A 21,182-nucleotide genomic window follows, 5' to 3' on the forward strand; every position below is an offset into this window, starting at 1 on the left:
GCAACTGAACTGTTAACTGAGTCAAGTGGTTGACATAAGTGGCTGATTCCGAGTTTAGATCTCACACAATGCTTATTAGCTGCTAGTTGGATACCAATGTCAGTTATAAAACACACGCGAGTGCAATTTAAATTTCTAATATAATGCATAATCTATAAAAGCAACACACAATTGCAACAGCATCAGAACTCTTAGTGTTAATCATCATCGAGATGTCAATGGAATGTCAGGGAATATTTATCTCAAGTTGTTTATAAAATTCATAAACACTGAAGTTAATGCAAATATTACAGGCAATCACACATGCATTAATTTTGTTTCCTCTTTTAAAAAAATTGAAATGGAAATGGCTAATTAAATCTAAGAATATAGAACTGGACAAGCAACATTTAAGTACGCATTATATGTCTTGGCTTGTAAAGGTTTTTTAAGTAAAGGTATCCATAATTTCAAGTAATAACTAAACACATTCAACGTCCATTTATTATTTACTACTTAAATGTGACAGCGTGAGATTAAATAATAAATGAATTGAATACTTTGTTTATGGTAAACGAAGTGTAAATATGACTGCAAATTATTTTTATTTTTTATGTTCTACATTTCAAATAACGCTAAGAAATAATACAACATATGTACTTTCAACTCCTTCATTCATTTTTTAATTGAATACAATTTTGCTTTAGCTTTTTATGTTTACGTATAAGAAGAATATGTAAGATACCCGCTACAAGTGAAAAAGGAATGTTAAGTTCTTTAAAATAGAAGTTTTAGAGAGAAGAAAAAAACACGTCGACTGCAAGAGTGAGCGAATCAATGATATCAAATAAATATTCCAAAAAGATACAAAAATATAACAAAGTCTGTATTTGATATATAATATTAATATACTACTGCGTTTAAAATATACCTTAAATGACAAAGTCTATCAGATTGTCAATAAAGCAATTATGACCGGATAGCTGCAGCCGCTTTTTGATATACTTCTACATTCGGAACATACCATAGGGTGCAAATTATGCCAGACAGATTTCTTGAATAATTTATCTAAAGTTCACTTGACAGAAACTGAAAGGCTGTAGCTATCAAAGCGAAAAAAGCGATATATCGTTTAATCCAATAGCTTATATTATAATAAAAAATAACCCATCCAAACCATGGTGTTAGACCCAATTATTAAAGAAAATTCATTGCGAATAAGATTTATTATATTTAAAGGGTTTTCTATCCTGGTGCAGCCTTGTGTTAAACTCTTGTATAATCATGACTTTACATCCTTATCATAGGTTTGCATATGATCGAGCATGCGATTCCAAAGCAATTCCTTTGCATCGATGGCCCAAATGAAATCCAAGTGATTCCACCAACGATAATCAATGAGATTGTCATCAATGACATTGGGCAACTCATCGCGCAGCAAGCGAACATCCTTGACAGCTGCCATCAAATCATTTTGGCCATAGTTTAAGCCAACCTTAGCTGTGACATTCTTGAAGTTATATTTGGGCGGAGATATCGAGCCGTAACGTCGCAAATTGTCAAGCATTCCATAGTCGAATTGATGCATGCCACCTAAGGAACGAATCTGGCCAAAGTGAATGATCTGCTTAGTCGATGCGCCAGCTGGTGCATGCCCCATGATCACAGGCAACATGGTCTGATTCAGTTGCTTCTCATCGAATCCCAGCATGATGAACAACCAACTCTCACACACCGTTCTGGTAATTGGCGCTCCACAGAGTTGTTCATTGAACATGCTTGTCAATCGCTCATTCGGCAAAAACTCTGATGAGCCCATTAAGTCATTGAGAAGCTATAAAATTATAAATTGAAAATGAAATTTGTTGCGAACTCCATTCACTTACGATCGATGTGAAGCGTGTTGTACCCAAGAATAAGATAATCGGACTCCATGTGTTCTTAAAGTAAGCTATCGGTGCCATAGCCTGCATCAGAATGATCTTTTCCATATAATCGGGTCGCTCACTACCCATTATCCAGAAGGATAATGTGCCCTGCGAGTGGCCAATGTAATGCAGCTGCGAGAAGCCCGTATTATTGAGCGCATAATCAATGGTGGATGGCAGATCGTAGATGCCCATTTCATGGAAAGTGAAATCCCAGAATCTCTCCTCAAACACCTTGTAGATTTTATGCTCCTTGGCATAAGTATTTCCTCGACAGTTTGCCATCCACACATCGTAGCCAGCATCATAAAGCATGTAACCTAGAGATATGATATAAAATGTGACTGCTTATGTGATGTGATTTATTGAAACAGACCCAATCCCTTGTCAGGACCCATTATCAGCCAGGTAGCAGAGGTGTCGAATAATCCATGAACCAATAAAACAGGAATTGCTCCAGGTCGGGGAATGCGATGAACGGTTAAAATATAATTATCGGGTGTTGTCACTTTATGCGTTTCGCCAGGATAACCATATTTCATCAGCAGTTCAAACTGTGCAAAGTTCAGCAAATATATTCCATAATTGAAAGAGTAATTTATTTCAAAAATTATACCGGGTTTAGAGATGCATCCTCTAAGACATCCGGAGCGATTCCGAATACGTCGATAGCTCCGTGTAGACATAACAAAATCAAACTCCAAAACAGCACTGACATCTTTTTAGACAATGCCGCATTCATTTTAAGCTAGCCAACGTATTTATAGATTCTTTTGCAAAGTTACAACTAATTCGTCAGCACGATTCTGCTCTAAAAAAGGTCCGTGATAAGAAATATAATAATGTCTAATGGCGCTTATATAAATAATTATTTTATTGCAGATATTGCGGAAAATTTTGAATTTTGTAAATGCTATAAATGTTTAATTGTTTCATCCACAATACATTACCCATTTTAATTTAGATATATACAATTTTTTATTAACTCAACTAATCTTTTCAACTTTGGATACTATGGTTAAAAAGTAAAAAGGTTTAAGAAAAGAAAACAAATAATAAACAGCAGCGAGTTTTATTATCAATATTCGTGACTAAATATAATATAATTTTAAATAGTTAAGGCGTCATATAAACAATTTTGAATGAATAAGTATATACATATACAATTATAATAAATTTATATGTATTTTAGCTTGTAACTTGTTTAAAAGATAACCCTCAAGCAAAGATAATTTTGTCTTTTTATTTGAATCTTTAAAAAACACTCAATTTATTATGTGTTTTTTAACCTCATATATATAAAACAAATAAGAAAGCTACAAAGTGTGCTCGACTTTGAGATACCCGCTACCCATTGTGTATAAATCATTTCAATGCTGTATTAATTTAAAAAAAAAAAACCAAATTAATATATCGCAAAAATACTAAAAGTAGCCCAAAAGCTATATATGGTATATTTATATAGTATTAAATTTTAAATATACCATATAGTGCAAAATATACCAGATTGTCAGCTTAAGCAACTAATTCAAAAGTATTTTTGAAATAATCTACAATTTTTATCTGATCGCAACCGAATTTTCAGTAATCATAAAAGCTATAGTTATTATTGTGTGTAATCGGTATCGGGTATAATTAATGTATCGTCTCTAATTATATAAAACTTATTCATTAAATTCTTGCACCTTCTTTTTTTTATAAAATTCATAAGTAAAAGATTAATAATTAATCAACACCAATAAGCTTTCAACTGTTGTTTTAAAGTATATTAACTATCACATGCATTTTATTTACACTTATTAATCTACGATGCGCACAATCAATAAATAAGGATTTCTTATATACAAAATATGTTCATACTGTAAGTTCTTAGCTTAATTCGGTATCTTAAGCTGTTAGATTATCCCCTAATTGTTCCCTGTCAATAGATTTCATATTGCTGAGCATTCGATCCCAGAGCAATTCACGAGCATCGACGCCCCAAATGAAATCGAGATGATTGAATTTGGGATAGTTGACCAGATGCTGAGACACCACATTGGGTAGATGAAGACTCAAGGCCTCCACATCGCTGGGCTGTGCCAACCAATCATTTTCGCCATAATACAAGGCAACCTTGGCCTGGACATTCTCTAGTTTATATTCGGGCGGAGTGATGCTATTGTAACGCCAATGATTCCTCAGCCAGCCATAATCGAATTGTCGGAAGGCTCCAGATCGACGCAGTTGACCAAAGTGCTGCATCTGTTTGGTGGAGGCGCCAGCTGGGGCATGCCCCACAACAACTGGCAACATGGTCTCATTCAGCTGTGATTTGTCAAAGCCAGTCGTCAGGAAGATGACATTCGAACAGATCTCCTTGGTGATCGTAGTTTCATCGCAAATCAGTTGATTGAACATCACAATGAACTCGTTCTGCGGCAGAAACTCATGGACGCCAATCAACTTCAGTATAAACTGAGGAATAAAAAGAAATTCAATTTTAATATAAAGTGTAACTAATAGGAAATTGAGGAATGTTTAGGGAGGGGAACTTACGCTCACCGAAGAGTGAACCTCGGCCAGGAAATTGACCACCGGACTCTTGCAATGCTGCAGATACGCAACAGGAGCCAAAGCCTGCATGTAGATGATCTTCTTCATGTACTCAGGTCGCTCACTGCCCATGATCCAGAAGACAACGGTGCCCTGAGAGTGTCCTACATAGTGGAGTTGTGGAAATCCCGTCTTGTTGAGTATAAAATCAATGGAACTGGGTATATCGTGGACTCCCATCTCGTGAAATGTAAAGTCCCAGTATTTGGCATGATTGTGCGTATACTTAATGTGGCCCCTAGAATACGTATTTCCACGCACATTTGCCATCCACACATCGTAGCCCTGCTCGTAAAGCAGATAGCCTAAAAATAAAACGGTCATTACTAAGTGTTTCATTGTTTTTAGTTGTGTTGTAGTTGGCTTACCCAAAGCTTTGCCTGGTCCCATCATCACCCAGGTGGCTGAACTGTCCAGCAAACCATGCACGAGGAGCACAGGCGTTGCTCCAGGTCTGGCAATGCGATGTAGTGTTAGCTTATAGCCATCATCGGTGACCACAGTGTAGTTCTCTGCAGGGTAACCATACTTCTTAATGAGGCCATACTGTAAGAAAAATGCAGACATATAATTAGCAAAATTTAAAAGTGAGGTAATTTTAAAAGTTGTAGAGAAAACTATCTAAATTAAAAAGTAGATTGCAAATCTTGATTTAAGACTTTTTTGATCTTAAAAAATCTGTCTTGAAATAAACTTTAATACGTTAAAAAGTTCTTAAGTCCAGTTTTTTGCATTTTAAGATTAAGAACATTTTATTTTCCGATTAAAATCTTGCTTTAAGAATGATTTATAGTAGATGGAAAATTTTAACATTCTGAATATAAGATTGCTGGATCTTAATTAATCATTTGATCTTGGTTCAATTTTGAGATTTTACAATTCTTGAAACAAGATTATAATCTTGAATTTTAAGATTGGATAAATTAGAATTTTTGTAGAATTTTTATCTTGATTTTAGAGTAAACCTTCTTGGTTCAATTTTGAGATCATATAATCTTGATTCAAGATTTTATTCTTAATTTTAACACGTTTTTTTCTTTCTGTTTATGTATTCATTACACAGCTTAAATAATTATCCATTGATTTTGCATTTTCCAATATAAACCCTTTAATTATAATAATGTATCTGTTTAAAATAATACGCGCATTTACTAACAAGATTAAAACCTACAAATGATATTGGCAATGCTATATTACAGAAATTAGTAATCGCCGTGATGATATCACTTCATTTAATTAATGAATTACACGCGACAACGAAAGTTTTCAATTCATATGAAAATTGTACTTTCTGTGCATGTGTGTTATTGTTTGATGTATACTGTATGTATATCTGTATAAAAACAAAGATTATAGATATGCTATTTAATTACTAATAGTTCCGGCAAATGATTCATTGAAAATAAAGTAAAGTTCAATTGATTAGAAAATTTCTGTTGTACTGCAAATTCAATAAAGTTTTGATAATAATATATTTTGAGTACAAAGATGAAAGTTTTAATTGATAACATTTCGAATAGGCGAAACAAAGGAAAGTTCCATTTCTTACGTCAAGTTTTGAATACTTTTAATTAAATTTCATCACTTTCACTTGGACTTGTGAATCAACTCACCGTATTTAGGTGCGAATCCTCCAGTATGTTGGGATCCACATCGCTGTCAATGCGAACATTGTTGCTCACGGGTATGGATCGACCCAGCCAAGCCGGTGATTTAAAGTTCACATTGAATAGAGTCATATTTCCAAAGATGAGCGATAAATCCGCATTGCTCTCGAATGGCACCAGAGTCAGACACAAAGAAAAGAGCAGCAGTTGCTCAAAGCGCAATATTAATGCCATTTTCCCTATTTATATTGTGTGTGTATATGTATAAAGTGAATATAATTAATTGATGATATACTAGAGCGTAGATGATTTTAGTAGCTGTGATCGCTGTGAGGCACAAATGTTGACTGTTGATCCGTTGATTTTACAGCGAGAACGAAACTTTGTCATTTTAAATGAAACCGTAGCACATATGCTATTATGCTGATTATAGCGTGTTTGTGTTTATACAGTGTGCACCCGCTAAGTGGAATGCTTGAGTGAGACAGACATGCATAAATAGATAAACAAACGCGTCGTAGAATGTTATTTGAAGAAAGATTAGGATAGGATAAAGATAAAATTGACAGTTCAAGATAAAAGAGATTTTCGATGATCGATTTTAAAATATAAATTTAAAAATTCCAAAAAATTTTAAGTATTTTGTTGTCATAACTTAAATAAAGCATTTATTTGTATTTGTTTCATATTATTTTATATATTATTTTTGCTTTATTTCATTATATACAATAATTTAATTTTTATCCTGGTTTGAAAAAGAAAAGTGTACCTCTTAAGAAGTCCACTAAGAGATGTTTCACTGTATATTATTCAATTAATTATATTTACATCGAATCATCTTGACGAATTGATTTTTAATGTCTGTTTTAAACGTACTCCAAAGTATTATATATTTAGTGTAATACACAAACATGCATTATTAACGCATCTATTACTTTTCCACAAAACCTTAGAATCTATCTAAGTTAATATTTAAAACTTCACAGTAATTTCGTTAAGCGAGTGAACACTGTACTTCAACTGCCTCGTATATCAGTATGTAATACTTTCAATTCAATTGAATCACCGAAAACACAGCACATAACACAAAAGCAAAACAGCAAGCAAAAAAAAAAAAAAATAGCAATAACAACAACATGGAAATAAATATTGGTCAAGTGCGTTGATAACCCTCAAATCTCTCGGTGCGGCAATGACTTCGTCACAAGCATTGATAAGCAACGAGTCCGGCTTAAGATTAAATGATGCTCAAGTTCCAATTATAGTCTTGACTTTGACTTGGTTTACGCACGAGACTTTGCCAGGCAGCGTTTATCTCCGTACCGTGAACTCTGAAGCCCTGGAGCTCTGTGGGCCATCAAGTGTAAATCGCGACTGCGTCATTGGAAAAGGGGAGACCTTTCGTAACGTTAAGCAGTCGTAATTCCCCCTAGCAACTCTTATGCAGAGCAACGCAAATCAACATTTGTCAAGTTGCTAGGCGCAGTGAATTATATATATACAAATAACTTCAGCCGATTCTTACCTACTAACTACACTTTGCTACACTTTTGTTATTATGTAAAAAGCAACAAACAAAGCAAACAAACATTTGTTGCTGTCGCGTCGAAAATTTTGGAATGCGTTTCGTTCCGGCGACGATTTCTGACTGAAGTCGCTGAAGCAGCTGCTGAGTTTTAGTTTATCGACTTGCTGTGAATTGAACCTTTTTTTTTCTCTTTTTTTTTGTGGGCACTAAATATTAATTACAAGTTTTCGATGTTTTCACACAAACACATAGGTACTATATATATATACATATGTATATATATAGCTGCCTAACCTGTCCCAAAGTGAAATACTCGAAACTCGTCTCTAAATCATTTGCGTTTTTTTTTTCTTTCGTCTGATTAGTTTAGTGCATAGTGAATACCTTACGTTGGTATCCAAAGATCACTCGGGTGTACTATGTCATAGTTATGACGTAGTTACATGCGATGCTCTTCACACTGCGACTGGTTTTTGATTGTAACAAGACCTGACCTAATAATCGCGCTATATGTTTTGGCCCCTTCATTTGTAGGTTTTATTTGCTATGACGATAAGAGGAGGCATCAAATTGTGTTGTGAACACAAAGTCCAAAACTCGAAATGTGATTGCAAAAACAAAGGAAATTGAATTAAGCAAGACAGCTACCCTTTAACTAGATAGATTAGCAAATTAAATTGCCGGGGGGAGCACAGCAAAAAAAAAAATGAAAAACTGATTATTGCTTTTATTATTTGCAGATCAAAGTGCAATTAAATTATACCGCAATGTTTATGCGTTTATTGTTTTTCAATTTATCGCAAATTGTGGTCAAGCCGTGATAATAGTCGAACATCAATTTGAGGGCTACACAAAAACCACACACAGAAACAGAAAATTTAAAATTAGAAACTGTTCAAACAAGAATGAAATGCAAATTTTGAATAAAAGGCATTGAATGCATATTTGAATATTTGACTAGCTTTGGTATAACGAGAGACAGAGAAGTAACGGCTGCTTATCAGACAATGACTGTTGTGAGTGTTATTCAATAATGAATCGAGTGCATAGCTTACTTCAGAGTCAGTCACTTTGTACTGCTCACGAGCATGCGAAACAACAACAATAATATGCAAAATGCTATTCGTGACAAAACAATGTGCAGTTCATTAACTCATAACACAACTAACAAAGTTATGATTATCGCTGGCCTAAGCTCGCATTCTGATAACCAGACACAAACAGCGTGCAATGTCAGCCCAATGTCTGACTCATTATAAATGCATAAAACTTGTTTGATCAGCAACACTTTTCGACTGCCGCAAACATAAATTGTTGCTTTGCTCTCAACATGTTGCTAAGCGTACATGTTGCTCAAGCAACATGTTGCTAAGCAGCTTGAGAGCAATGTTTACTCGGTGTAATCTTTAGTTGTAGTTTTATTGGGCAAATTTTCTATTGATTTAATAATTAACATACATTTTGTAGCTGCTAATTCTATTAATAGCGCTTGCTTTGATCATTTTATAGGCGTTTTATAATAGCATGTTATATTGGTCTATGTATAAAGTTAATTAAATTTTATGGTTTATCGTTGAACTGATTTAAATTGAATTTATTTCAAAATTACAGAACATTTATTAAATCAAACTAAACTGTTTTTAGTTCCTTCAATAAACTCTGTAACAAATTTCCAACTGCATTTCTAACTGTTATTCCCCTTTGGACATACTGTGATTTTCGCGTTATTTACAATGCGGTTAAACACTCTGAACATTTTGAACTAACCCAATAGGGTTGTTTGGGGCAACGGGCAACTAGCAACCAAAAAGCCACTTGATGTCCAGGACATTTTGCATTTTTAATTTGGCTCTTGGGATTGACAGCAGCCGGCACCGCAAGCCGCAAACAATTGTTGTCAAATAGTCATCGGAGAACAATTCCACCTCAAACTGTCCAACCGAGGCAAACAAATGAAACTTGCAGTACTTATGAGAAATTGCTAAGTTTTTCACAGAGTGAAGGAAAGTGCTGATGAACTGCACTGATATTTGCATTAGAAAAAGTAGTCAAGATAACTCCAGGCATTTTATTTGTCAACAAAACTTTTAAGCTAAGTTGTGCAGCTCATGAAATTCTACTTAGCCTCGCCTGCTTGACCCAGATAACAAAAAGTTGAAGGCACTAAACTTTAACTTCTTTTTTTGTTGTTAACCAACAGCAGAAACATGCAAAGAAAGTAGAGCTCTCGATTTAAGTTTAAAAAAATATGAACGATTATTTTTCATTCAAATAATGAGTTAAAAAATGTGCCAAAATTTGTCTTATTAATATGATAAGCAGATATATCCATTACAATGAGCAACTTGAGTTGCATGCAACAATGCGTAACATGCCGCAGCTGTCAGATCAGAATCGTTTTAACCCTTCAACGGCAACTGTGCCACATCTGCGTCAATTTATACAAATAATTAAGTGTCAACGGCAGAAGCCAAATAAAATGTATGGAATTTGCCACCTTGACTCCTCAGAGCGATCACAACAACAGCAAATCCCTATACACACACACACACACAATTGGTAGAAATAGGCAATTTAAGCAGAAATGTGAAAAATGAAAAATGAAAAATATAAATAAAATGTTGCTGAAGGGCGCTGTGAAAAAAAAGCGAGAGAAAAATGATTTTTGCACGCCTCAACGATGTTGACAGGACTCCTCTATGTGTGTGTGTGTGTAAGGCGAGGAGAAGAGAGCAGAGGCCAGGGATGACGAGTGCTCCAGCTGCCAGTGTCATTAACTCGACAAACCGCTCAACGGCGTCGCAATGCGAGAGTTATGCGTATAAGTGGAGCGGAAGTGCACACATTAGGGGCGAGGCGGGGACAACAACAACAACAAATATAATGTTAAGGCATTCGTTATGTCAACAAGCAACAATAACAAAGCAAAAAGAGGGAGCGGGAGGGGACAGAACGAGGCGAGTTACGCGCATTACATCATTCATTTTTGCGAGAGTTCCTTTTTTGCATTTGTGTGCTGTAATTGCAGAAATCATGAGTCGCCTAACGACAAAGCAACTGCCACTAAGCTAGTCCTAATACCCTGTAAAAATCATAAATTTTATAGAGTGTGTTGCATTGAAGAAGAGCGTAAAGAAGGGTGTTCATTTCTTCGTCTATCAAGAAATGATTAGCTTCATAATTATACTCTTAACAGTTTGTTTGAATTGATGTAGTATTCAAATTTATTAATATTTGAAGTACCTCCACATTTTTATATAATGTACATAATTAAATTATTTAATTTCTTCCCTATAAGTATACATTTTATTTAAGTAATTTAGAAAAATTTTGCTTCATTACTGTACTCATACAAATTTCATTAAATGGATGAAGTCTACAAATTTAAATTTTGTTAAATATATTGTACATTGAAAAACTCTAAAGATTTTAAAATATTGCGTATTTTTTATTTATTTTTCACATATAATTTAAGTAATTTAGAAAATTTTAGCTCATAATTGTACTCTTAAAAATTTCTTTGAACTAATGTAGCATACAAATTTATTAATTTTTATTAAATACATTCCAAAGCTTTAAAGAATTTTTGCATAATTTAATTATTTATTTTCTTCATGGAAGCACACAGATAATTTTAGTAATTTCAACATTGTTAGCTTAATAATTCTACTCTTGGAAAGTTTTTTTTATAAGATGGAGTATACAAATTTAATTTACTTAGTAGCTTAACATATCTAAACAGCTTTAATAATACAAAAATATTAAATTATTTTTATTTACTATTCATTTATTTATTTTTTTGCAACACTTGCAGCTCAAATTCTATTTAAGTACATATATTTTAAGTTCTAACATATTTCATAGAATATTTTTTTATATTTGTTGATTAAGTTCATGAATTTTTTCTTATTTAAGATTCACATATTTTATATAATTATTGTATATATTCTATATAATTATTGTATATTTACTTAACCAAGTTTAAGTTCCATAACATTCCAATACTTTCAGATAGTATTTTATGTACAATTTTATATATATTTCTTATGCATTGTAAATGTGATTTCCTGATTTTTAACAGGTCATCCCCCATTCGATCTCCGTCAGTCATCGCTCTGCTTTGTTTTTAATGAAGTGCAACTCCTCACTGCGACTCTGCCTGCCCGGGTTCAACTCCAAACTCCAAACTGCAGCCAAGCGACAAATGTTTCGTTTTCTTGTGGCAAAGCGGAGAGTACCTTGTGTTTTCTAAGCCGCATGGCGAGGGGAACGAGATAGAGAAGGAATTGTTGAGTTAGTCTGGATCTGTAACCTTTCATGCTTTTGTAGCACGTTTTGCCTTTGGCACACTCTCACTGACTCCCTCACTCACACTTCGCTTTTATTTCGCTCTCCCTCTCTTTTACTCTCTTGGCTTTTAGGGTATACAAATTTTGTGCTTGGCTGAATTTGAAGTGGCAAATGCGTTAATTGGGCATCAAATGTAACAACGGTATTTTGTTTTTGCAGTATTTTACGACCGTGTGTGATGACTTTTTTAGCCCGCAACCTGAGCACGTTCAGCGGCAGTTGAGACTTTAAGTTGCTTATCATATTATTATACCCGCTACCCATAGTGCAGAGGGGTATTATAACTTTAATTACAATAATAACTACAGTATTAAGATTCAGAAAAAAAATTGTGGAAGTGATTTAAAAAATACTTTTGTATGGCTAAAAACGCTTATTTGGCGACAATCTATTTTTTTCGATAAGCCAAATCTATCCTTCGGTATATTAAGCATTTTGCGGTATATTTTTAGAATATTTGTTGAATATAGTTTTATTAAAAAAGTGGTATTGTGGTATTTTTGGTATATTTTTTTAATATAGTTTTATTGAAAAGGAATATAAGGTATATTAAAATACTTTTGTGGTATTTTTGGTATATTTGTTGAAACTCTTTTTTTTTTTTTAAATGAGAAGCGGGTATCTCACAGTCGAGCACACTCGTCAGTAGTTATCTTACTTGTTTTAATCAGATATGAGACTGACTAAACATAACTTATTGCCTTAAAATATAACTATTAAAACCCGTAGCTCTTTTTTATTTTTATAAATATTATAAATAAATTTTGTATATTTTTCGTTAATATGTTTCATCCATCTCAGCTCGTGATTAGCTCTAAATCTAGCGCACTTGACAGCTGCTCTTTGACGCACTTTACATGTATTTAGCCATCATTATTGTGTTCTCGAGAACCCAAAAATAACTCGAGCAAATGTCACGTGTAATCAACTGTGATCAGCTTGACAAGTGAATTCCCTGAAATTCCACTCTCAGGCAACTGACAAGCGGCTCTAAGAGCAGCGCTTAGGCAACAAGTAACAAATCAACCCATTAGCCAGCTGTAGAGCAGATGCTACCGAAAAACCGCCAGAATTCGCAACGAATCAATGTGCAAATCCTGGCAGCTCAAAGGGGGTGATGGTGGAAGGAGGAGGTGAGGTGGTTGTAATGTGCAGATTCCCACGGGCGAGCGCAAAAAATGTTGCAAAATATGCGAGAAGCAGCAGCAGCAGCATCAGATTCTCCTGAGTGTGTCAATGTGGCAATGCTTTTGCAGCTTCCTGTTTTGCTTAACAAATCCTCCCACACACACACACTGGCACACTCGCACACCCACACACACACCCACACTTGTATACAAGTATCAATTTCAAGAGATTTATGCGCTCAGCAAAAAGGCCATAAAATATTTATTGTTTTATGTTGCATGGCCAATGATAAGGCAGCCGATAAGGCCAAAAGCTAAGCTAAGATGGGACACACAAGCTGAAGCAACAGCTGAGCGTGGTGCCCAGGATATAAGCGCCCAGGATACGCGTCCTGCTGCCACCTGTAATACGATACATGCGCAGGGAATACGACAACAGGATAACAGGATAACAACAGCAAAGAGCAAACAGCAGCAGGAGCAGTGAGCAACCAGCATGAAATATTACCTTTAAATAAGAATTTATTTTCATGGCACATTTGAGATTTAAATAAAAAAAAGTACGCAACATTCAAAGCGTAAGTAGTAGAATAAATTCTACTTTGACCATGACTGCAAATCAGGAATTCAATTCGCAATTCAAATTGCAAAGCAGTCTTCAATTTCCTCTACACTGTTTACTTTCTTTTTACATTTTTTTTTCTGAGGAATGCTGAATATATAATCCTGGTCAAAAGTCCTAGATTCATAACTGAGCGTACAAAACAATTTGATTTATTTGTTATCCCCGCTATCTTGTCACATTTGGCTTAAAATTAAATAACCGAGTTGCTTATTTTCTTCTCTTTGCTGATTTCCCGTATCTCTACATATCAAATATCATTTAAGATTTTAATGCTTATTTTAAACGCAGCTGCCAAGTCTCCAGAATGAAATAGAGAGCAACGTGAGCACATTTACCTGTAATTGAAATTGCTTGAAGACAGATATATTTATTTACTAATTTTACTCGTTGATTTACCTATTTGCATACATTAATAAATGAATTTTTATTGCCTGTTCAGACATTTTTAATAGTTTGCTTAAAAGCAATTTTGTTTATTTATCGACTAACACTAAATACGTTATTTTTCTGTGTGTATGTTTTTTATTTGAATAAATTTGTAAATAGTTTATTCGACTGTTGAAAGTAATGCTTTTCATTTATTGACGAGCACTTAATATTTTTTTCATTCGCTAATTTTTCTATTTCAATGAAATTCTTTATAATAATAACTAATACTTGAAGTACTTTTTATAATTGTTTGCATAAATTAGTATACAATAATTTAATCCATTCGAGCGGTCATTTTTTATGACAACTTAATTAGTGTTATGTATGAACAGTTCAAATTCAAACTGCTTTCAATAAAAGACACAATAAATATTTTATAGTTAATAATTAGAGAGTTGTTATATTTAATTGATATTATTAATTAACTAATTATTGGCGATGCTTTACCTTGCGCAACGTTTTATTAAGAAACTGAGATTAACTAAGTTGATTCTTAAAAACCAAATATTCAAACTAAAACTTTTCAATTCAGCGTGCAATTATTTGCATTATTTTATAAGAGAGTTGTAATAAGTAGTTGATAAAAAATATTAATTAATTGAGTATCTGGTATGTTTTGTGATATACAAATACCAAATACAGCCTTTGATATATTTTAGTATATTTCGCAGATAGCTCACAGTAAAGTCCATCTTTCCTAAATGTTTTCTATTTGTTCAATATACAAATATTCAAGCTGAAACTTTTCATTCAAAGATTCAAGATACAAATATTCACACTGAACCTTTTTAGTAAAGATGGAATATTAATCTAACTAACTTTGTCAGTTTACAGCTACTTATTATGTTGTTGTTATATTCTGAACAAATGAATTAAATGTTTTTCTAATTGGCTTTAAATACAACTATTCAAGCTAAAGCAGTTTAATATACACTGTACTTGTTTTGTGTTGTACTTGTGTTGCTTGTATTAAGTTACACTTTCAAATCTTCTAAAATACAAACTGTAAGATTACCAAAGCATTGCCTCAGCTCACCTGGTGGCACCTGGAGATGCTTTCAAGACGTCTTCATTTGCGTTTTCATCTACATTCAATCAGCTAATAAACTGCCTGATGACGCAGACTGAGACTCACGACGCACGAGTCGAAAGTGATTATTGATTTAATTACACATCAAAGTAACGGCAAATGAAAACAAAGACAACACTATTCAAGCAGCAGCCAAAGGTGAGGGAAGAGGATGAAAATGAAGCTGAAGATGGAGTCTCCAGCAGTTGCTGCTGCTGCTGCTGTGTCACAACGTCAAAGCAATAAAATGCTAATGAATTAATTTTCGCAAGAACTTTGCAATAAAGTGTATACAGTTTTGTCTTGTGCAAAGTTCCAAGACCCCCGCCCCAGGACAGCATAACCCTACTAATGGATGACTCTCCTCTTTGGCAACTGTCAGCAGGCAGCTGCATTAAATTTAATGAAATGTTATTAAATTTCGAGCATGCAAATGAATTACACATAATGTTATTATTAAATTCTGTGCAGTAAAATCAAATTCAATCAGTTTACATAAGTTATGAATTTGGAACAATAATTATATAAATATTTAAAAAGAGCTAATGCACAAAATATCTAATCATACTTACTTTTGCCTGAGCTACACAAATATTTAATAATTTTGTGATTGAAACATTTCCCATTCTACAAAATAGTTACAACAAGTAAATAAATATTAAACAGCTTTTGCAGCATCTCCCCCATTGGGCGAAGCAATTTCCCCGGTTTGTTTGCCAAACTGCGAGAGCTGCGAGATACTTGCGTATCTCAAAGATACATCCAGGCGGCTAATGCTAATGAAATGCAGCACCGTCGAGGGTTAAGTAAACGAAACATGCCCAACATGCGGTCAGCGTCTCAACAATGATACAGCGCCCGTAAAATCATAAAAAAAAACACACAACAGGATAAAAAAAGTAATTCGGAAGAGCGATAAAAATCAAAGAGACCCCAGCAACAATTCCAAATAAATTTCAGCCAGCCAAATTCGCCTTTCCACTGACCGCAAAACAAACTTTTTTCACCAGATTTATGCGGCAATATTTGGCTTTGAAATCGACTGCCGACTGTCGATTGAGGATTGTCGATTGTCGATTGCCTTTCGCACACCCCGCCACGCCCCTCGATACCGATTTAGCCATAGAGAGAGAGGAAACATCATAAAGGCTCATACAAAATACGAAATGTGCCAACCTGTAGCATTTCCATTGCGTTGGGTACACTTTCTATTCTATTTACATTTTTCGCTTCAACGCACTTTTTATCTTGCAAGCGCATGGGCGTGGCAAGGATGGGAGGAGGTGGAGTGCGGGGGAAGCATCTAAATTTTAAATTGAAAATTGATTTTTGCCAATGTATTTCGCATTTTTGTTTTGCTCTGTTTGACTAACGTTTGATTTGCTTTTGCTTCTGCTGCTCTTGGTCAATTTTTTGCGATTGAGTTCGGTTTTCGCCTGAGGTCAGAGATTGAGCAACGATTTGAGTGCCCAATGAATCAACGGATGGGGTGGCTAGAGTCCTCTAGATGAGGCTGCAGATGCGGATACGGATGCGGATGAAACAGAGGGAGATTGCCATTTGCTCATCATAAGTGCGCCTCACTGATTTTCCACTTGCTGTTTGCTGTTTGAACTACATAGCAGAACAACTGAGCAAATGGCGTGCTCTTACAACTTCATGTGGCATACTTTCGAGCGCATTTGCAACCCACATTATGCACTAAGAACATTTATAAATGGTGGCATTACAAATGGACAAGTATTTATAGTGCAATATGTATTTAAAAATGGGCAAATTAATATGAAATATTACATAAACTGAAGGTAAATCTTATAGCTCTGATTAGCACTTTAATTATAGCTAACAATTATTTTTCAAAATAATTGCAGAAGTTAACGAAAGCCAAAAAATGGCTGAACCATATTACGAAATAATATTTATAAATAATGGCATTGAAAGTAGCCCGTTTGTAGTGCATTATTTATTTTAAAATAGGTAAATAAATATAAATTCTCTGGGAATACTATCTAAAGTGAAACATATACCAAAACATTTCATTATTTTGAGTAAAGATTAATCTTATAACTGTTGATAAGTAAGAGTAAGAGCTTAGAAAGATTTTGGAATTATTTTTTTGTTTTAAGATAATTGCAGAAATTAGCGAATTCTTACGCAAACCAACAAATGAACGAGTTTAAATTATTTATCGTAAAACAGAAAAAGTTCCAAAAATTAATGTTAGCTCAAAATATAGTGTTAATTCAGAGCTACAAGAATAACCTTATATTATTTTTAAAATTATATAAATATGTCTTCCTCGACAAATTCCATATTTAAATACGTTTTCTCTAACAAAAAGAATCGCACATCTCTGACTTTATTTCTACTTGCAATATTCTAGGTTTGATTTTTTGACATAATTTCTAAATTTTAAAAATTTACATTACAAAAATAAACTAGAATACAAAGAAATGGTATTTTTAATTTCTTATTTACTAATTTATTCAATCATTATTTATTTTTCTAGTAATATATTTTACTTTAATTTATAGATTTTATATTTTCATATGTATACATATATATATTAGTGTGTATATCTTGTTCAAAACCCTTCATTTCAATTAGAATATTTTTCTTTTTAAAATGTTGCGCAAACAATTCTAAGACACTATTTTAAATTTCTAAAACCTTATTCCGATACTTTTGATGCATATTTGTAGTATTCAAATATATGTTCTACCAGTATTATAATTTCATGCTTTACTCTTTCCATTGTGCCACAATTCCTTCGCAATTGATTTTCTCAACATTTTCGTAAACACTTTCTTTACCTTACCTTTTAAAAACGTTTTATTTTGTACTACCTTGCGTTAAGCCTTTAAACGGTCGTGTAGAATATTAAAGCTGGCGAGTTTATCGATTTTTAGCGCCTGCTTATCACAATTTGCTGTAACAGTTAGCAAGTAAATTTGAAATAATATCAAGACAAATATATCTGCCGAGGGGGAGCGAGCCGTTGTTCCCCCCTGGAGATTGCAACTGGTGTGGCAACATGAAGAAACCCGGTCATAAGCCTATCAAAACGTTTTTATTGGATTCGCGCACGCGGCACAACCAAGCCCCCCAAAAAAAAACCTGGGTTATCTTGGGATGGGTTTGGCTTTGGTATACGAAATACGAAATACACATGCTGCTCATAGAAGCGATAGCTGAGGCCAAAGTCGACGACAGTTTCGCGTGTGTTTGCACTTTTCCGGTCGTTTTTCTTTGCTTTTCTCCATTTGGGCCAGGTTCGAATATTTTGGGGGTTGGTTTTTCGTTTCGTTTCGTTTTCGGCTAAAATGCTTCGAAATTGATAGCGGCGACAAATCATAGAACTGTATGCGTACCTTGGCTATAAGCCGACTGCATTTTCCAGCTCGCAGTTTGTTGGTGGGGTGGCTCATAACTTGGCTCGCTTCAAGTTGTTATTTTGTCGTCGTAGTCTTGCAACAATTTGCTGGCCTGCTAATAAAATTTGATAAGCCAAAGTGGAGCGCCAGACGCCACCCGTCGCCCCCTCTCTCTTGAGTTGTGGCATAAAATGTTGGACTGCTGCACGCAAATTGGGGATAAATTTAATGCCACAGCGAAAAGCGGCTTTCGTAATGCGTGGGGAGTGACAATGCCACCCTCTGCTCCCTCCCCGTCCTCTCCATCAATTGGAAAGTTAATTTGTGCTCGGGGCATGCATAAAAATGCGACCAAGGGAATCCCGCTTGGTGTCGTCTCCTGTGTCTCCTTTTCATGGCTGCTGCGTTGATTAGCCATAAAAATGTTTGCCCGTCGTTACCAAATGCTCTTTTTTTCTCTTTTTTCTCTTTGCTCTTTGATTTATTCGATGTGTTTTGATTTGCGCCATTTCATTCTATTCTATTTGATGGTCTCCCTTGCCAATCGCTGGACCATTTGCTGCATGCGAAATGCATTTTTGATGACAGTTAATGGAGTTTTTACTGCCTTTGAAGCGCGCTTTATGGTAGTAGTCCAACCCAGATCCCCCCAATACATACTCCCACTACTACCCCCATCCCGCCCCCACTTCGTGCAACATCACCCCTCCATTAGACACTTGGCTGACTTGGCATCTTTTTGTTTTACGTGTTTCAGAGGGGACCAAAGCATCGCAGGCAAGTTTGTGTTGTCTGTTGTGCAAATTATTTCTGGGGGTTGTGCTTATTTCATTAAAGACAGTCTGACAATGGGGAAAACTGTGAGTCTATAAAAGAATTTTCATGCTATCTCCATTTCATTTTGATGTCCATTAATAAATGGGGCTTATGCATTATGTAAAAATAAAATATGTTCATCGATGAACAGTGCATTAGTTTAACAGAAAGAATCTTAAATAATAGTCAACTGACTTCCACTTTATGATTAATACGGATTTCTCCATTTATAATGAAATTAACTAATGTGCTGCAGAAATTTGTAATAAATAGTGCAAGGTAAGTACCATTAAGATAAAAAGCATAGAACCAATTAATTATTAGTTTGGAAAAGGCAAAAATGTAATTTAATTTTAATTCAATTTCACATCTGGGTACAAGATATTATAATTGTATTCTACGACATGAGTTCGCACACTGACAACAAAAAAATTTTAAAATCAAGATTTTAATCGTAGTACCAAGAATTTTCATCTAAAAAGTGCGTCAAGAACATGAAAATCTTAGTTAGAAAAAACATCATAACATTTAACATTTGACATAAGATAAAGTCCTATTAATTTGAGAATTCGTCGTATTATATTTCTTACTAATGGTCTTGATTTTAATAAGTTGTTCTTAAAGTGGTATTATTTTAAGAACATAATGACTATGCTCGATTTTAGAAATTGGTCCTTGTATCAGTGTACTTTCCATGCTAGCAATATGAAAAGTGTCCTTTCAAAATGCGGAGGGAAATGGCCGTGATATAGCTTGTTTTCAGAAATAACATTAGTTTATTCCTATATTTTAGAAACCTTTAAGATCTGGCGAGAACCTTGGTTTTTTAATAAGGATTACAAGTTAACAGCAAAGCTATAAATATTTTAAGTACATATTGAATATGAAATAAAATAAAATAAAATAAAATACAATAAAAAAATAAAATAAAATAAAAATATAAATAATAACAGTGCAGACAGTTTAGTAAAGCTCGAAATAAAAAATTAGATTTTGTTCAACAATTGCAAAAATTCTATTATTGGAACATGATATACATGTACATGTTAAGAATGCTCCCACCAAAAAGTCAGCTGGAAATCAGAAAGGCAAATGCGGAATCAAGTTAAATATTTGCGAACACAAGCGCACACAACTGGAAACTGACAACTGAGGCAGGCAAAGGAGAAGAACTGGCGATGTCACGACCAGAAGAACAAGGCCTAGACAAACACACAAGACAGCATTCCACACATACACACAAACACACACACACAGAGGAAAGCAACTTTGGTGTGAAGAGGAAAGAGTGAAAGACACAGGAAGCGACATAGACGCAATCGGGACACTTAAATGCTGCTCAAAATTGGATTTGTGCTTCTTAGGCACAGCACCCCGAATCCTTCCCATCACCCCCCCTTACATCCTCCCACGCTTCGCCTTTTCGCTCACATCCGATAAACATTTTTATAGTTAGGCCAGCGTTGAGTTGGCCACAAGTCATGGCTCATCCTCAGTTCGCTTTTGCTTATTTTTCTTTTCGACCGTATTCCCCAGCTGCACATTAAGTTTTTGCCAAGTGGTTGCACGAGCATAGGGACAAGGGGTGGATGCGGGAGGAAGTCAAAGCGATAGAGAGAGAGAGAGAGAGTCTGGAGACTGTCACTGTTTATGCTTATTTAAAAAAGTGGCAGCGCTTCGGAGTTTTGATTTGATAAAGCTGAAAGGAAAATGCTTGGAAAATGATAGCACCAAGGACTTTTATGCAGCCTGCGT

General features: G+C 34.6%; 2 protein-coding genes across 5 annotated transcripts in view; both read right to left on the reverse strand.

Moving 5' to 3' along the window:
• Window positions 1–1,186: 1,186 nt before the first annotated feature.
• On the reverse strand, window positions 1,187–2,638 carry LOC117564341 (lipase 3-like). Its single transcript, XM_034243051.2, has 4 exons — window positions 2,524–2,638; window positions 2,284–2,461; window positions 1,866–2,227; window positions 1,187–1,813 (listed from the first exon to the last, which is right to left on the reverse strand). Exons 1-4 carry the CDS (start codon window positions 2,623–2,625, stop codon window positions 1,262–1,264), a joined length of 1,194 nt encoding a protein of 397 aa, XP_034098942.1. The 5' UTR covers window positions 2,626–2,638; the 3' UTR covers window positions 1,187–1,261.
• Window positions 2,639–3,609: 971 nt separating this feature from the next.
• The window catches only part of LOC117564337 (lipase 3-like), a 28,242-nt gene continuing 10,669 nt past the window's right edge, over window positions 3,610–21,182 (reverse strand). The window contains exons 1-5 of one of the 4 annotated variants that reach the window (XM_034243044.2): window positions 7,635–7,759; window positions 6,116–6,348; window positions 4,871–5,048; window positions 4,446–4,807; window positions 3,610–4,364 (exon numbers count right to left, since the gene is read on the reverse strand). In XM_034243044.2, coding sequence (XP_034098935.2) covers window positions 3,795–4,364; window positions 4,446–4,807; window positions 4,871–5,048; window positions 6,116–6,343 — 1,338 coding nt within the window. In that variant the 5' untranslated portion in view covers window positions 6,344–6,348; window positions 7,635–7,759 and the 3' untranslated portion in view covers window positions 3,610–3,794. Of the gene's footprint in view, window positions 4,365–4,445; window positions 4,808–4,870; window positions 5,049–6,115; window positions 6,349–7,400; window positions 7,483–7,634; window positions 7,760–21,182 lie in introns of those variants that run through there. The other 3 variants (XM_034243042.2, XM_052002543.1, XM_052002542.1) reach the window with 3 other exon arrangements.

This window comes from Drosophila albomicans, chromosome 2L (genome assembly GCF_009650485.2).
Source record: "Drosophila albomicans strain 15112-1751.03 chromosome 2L, ASM965048v2, whole genome shotgun sequence".
In the NCBI taxonomy this organism is placed as follows: Eukaryota; Metazoa; Arthropoda; class Insecta; order Diptera; family Drosophilidae; genus Drosophila; species Drosophila albomicans.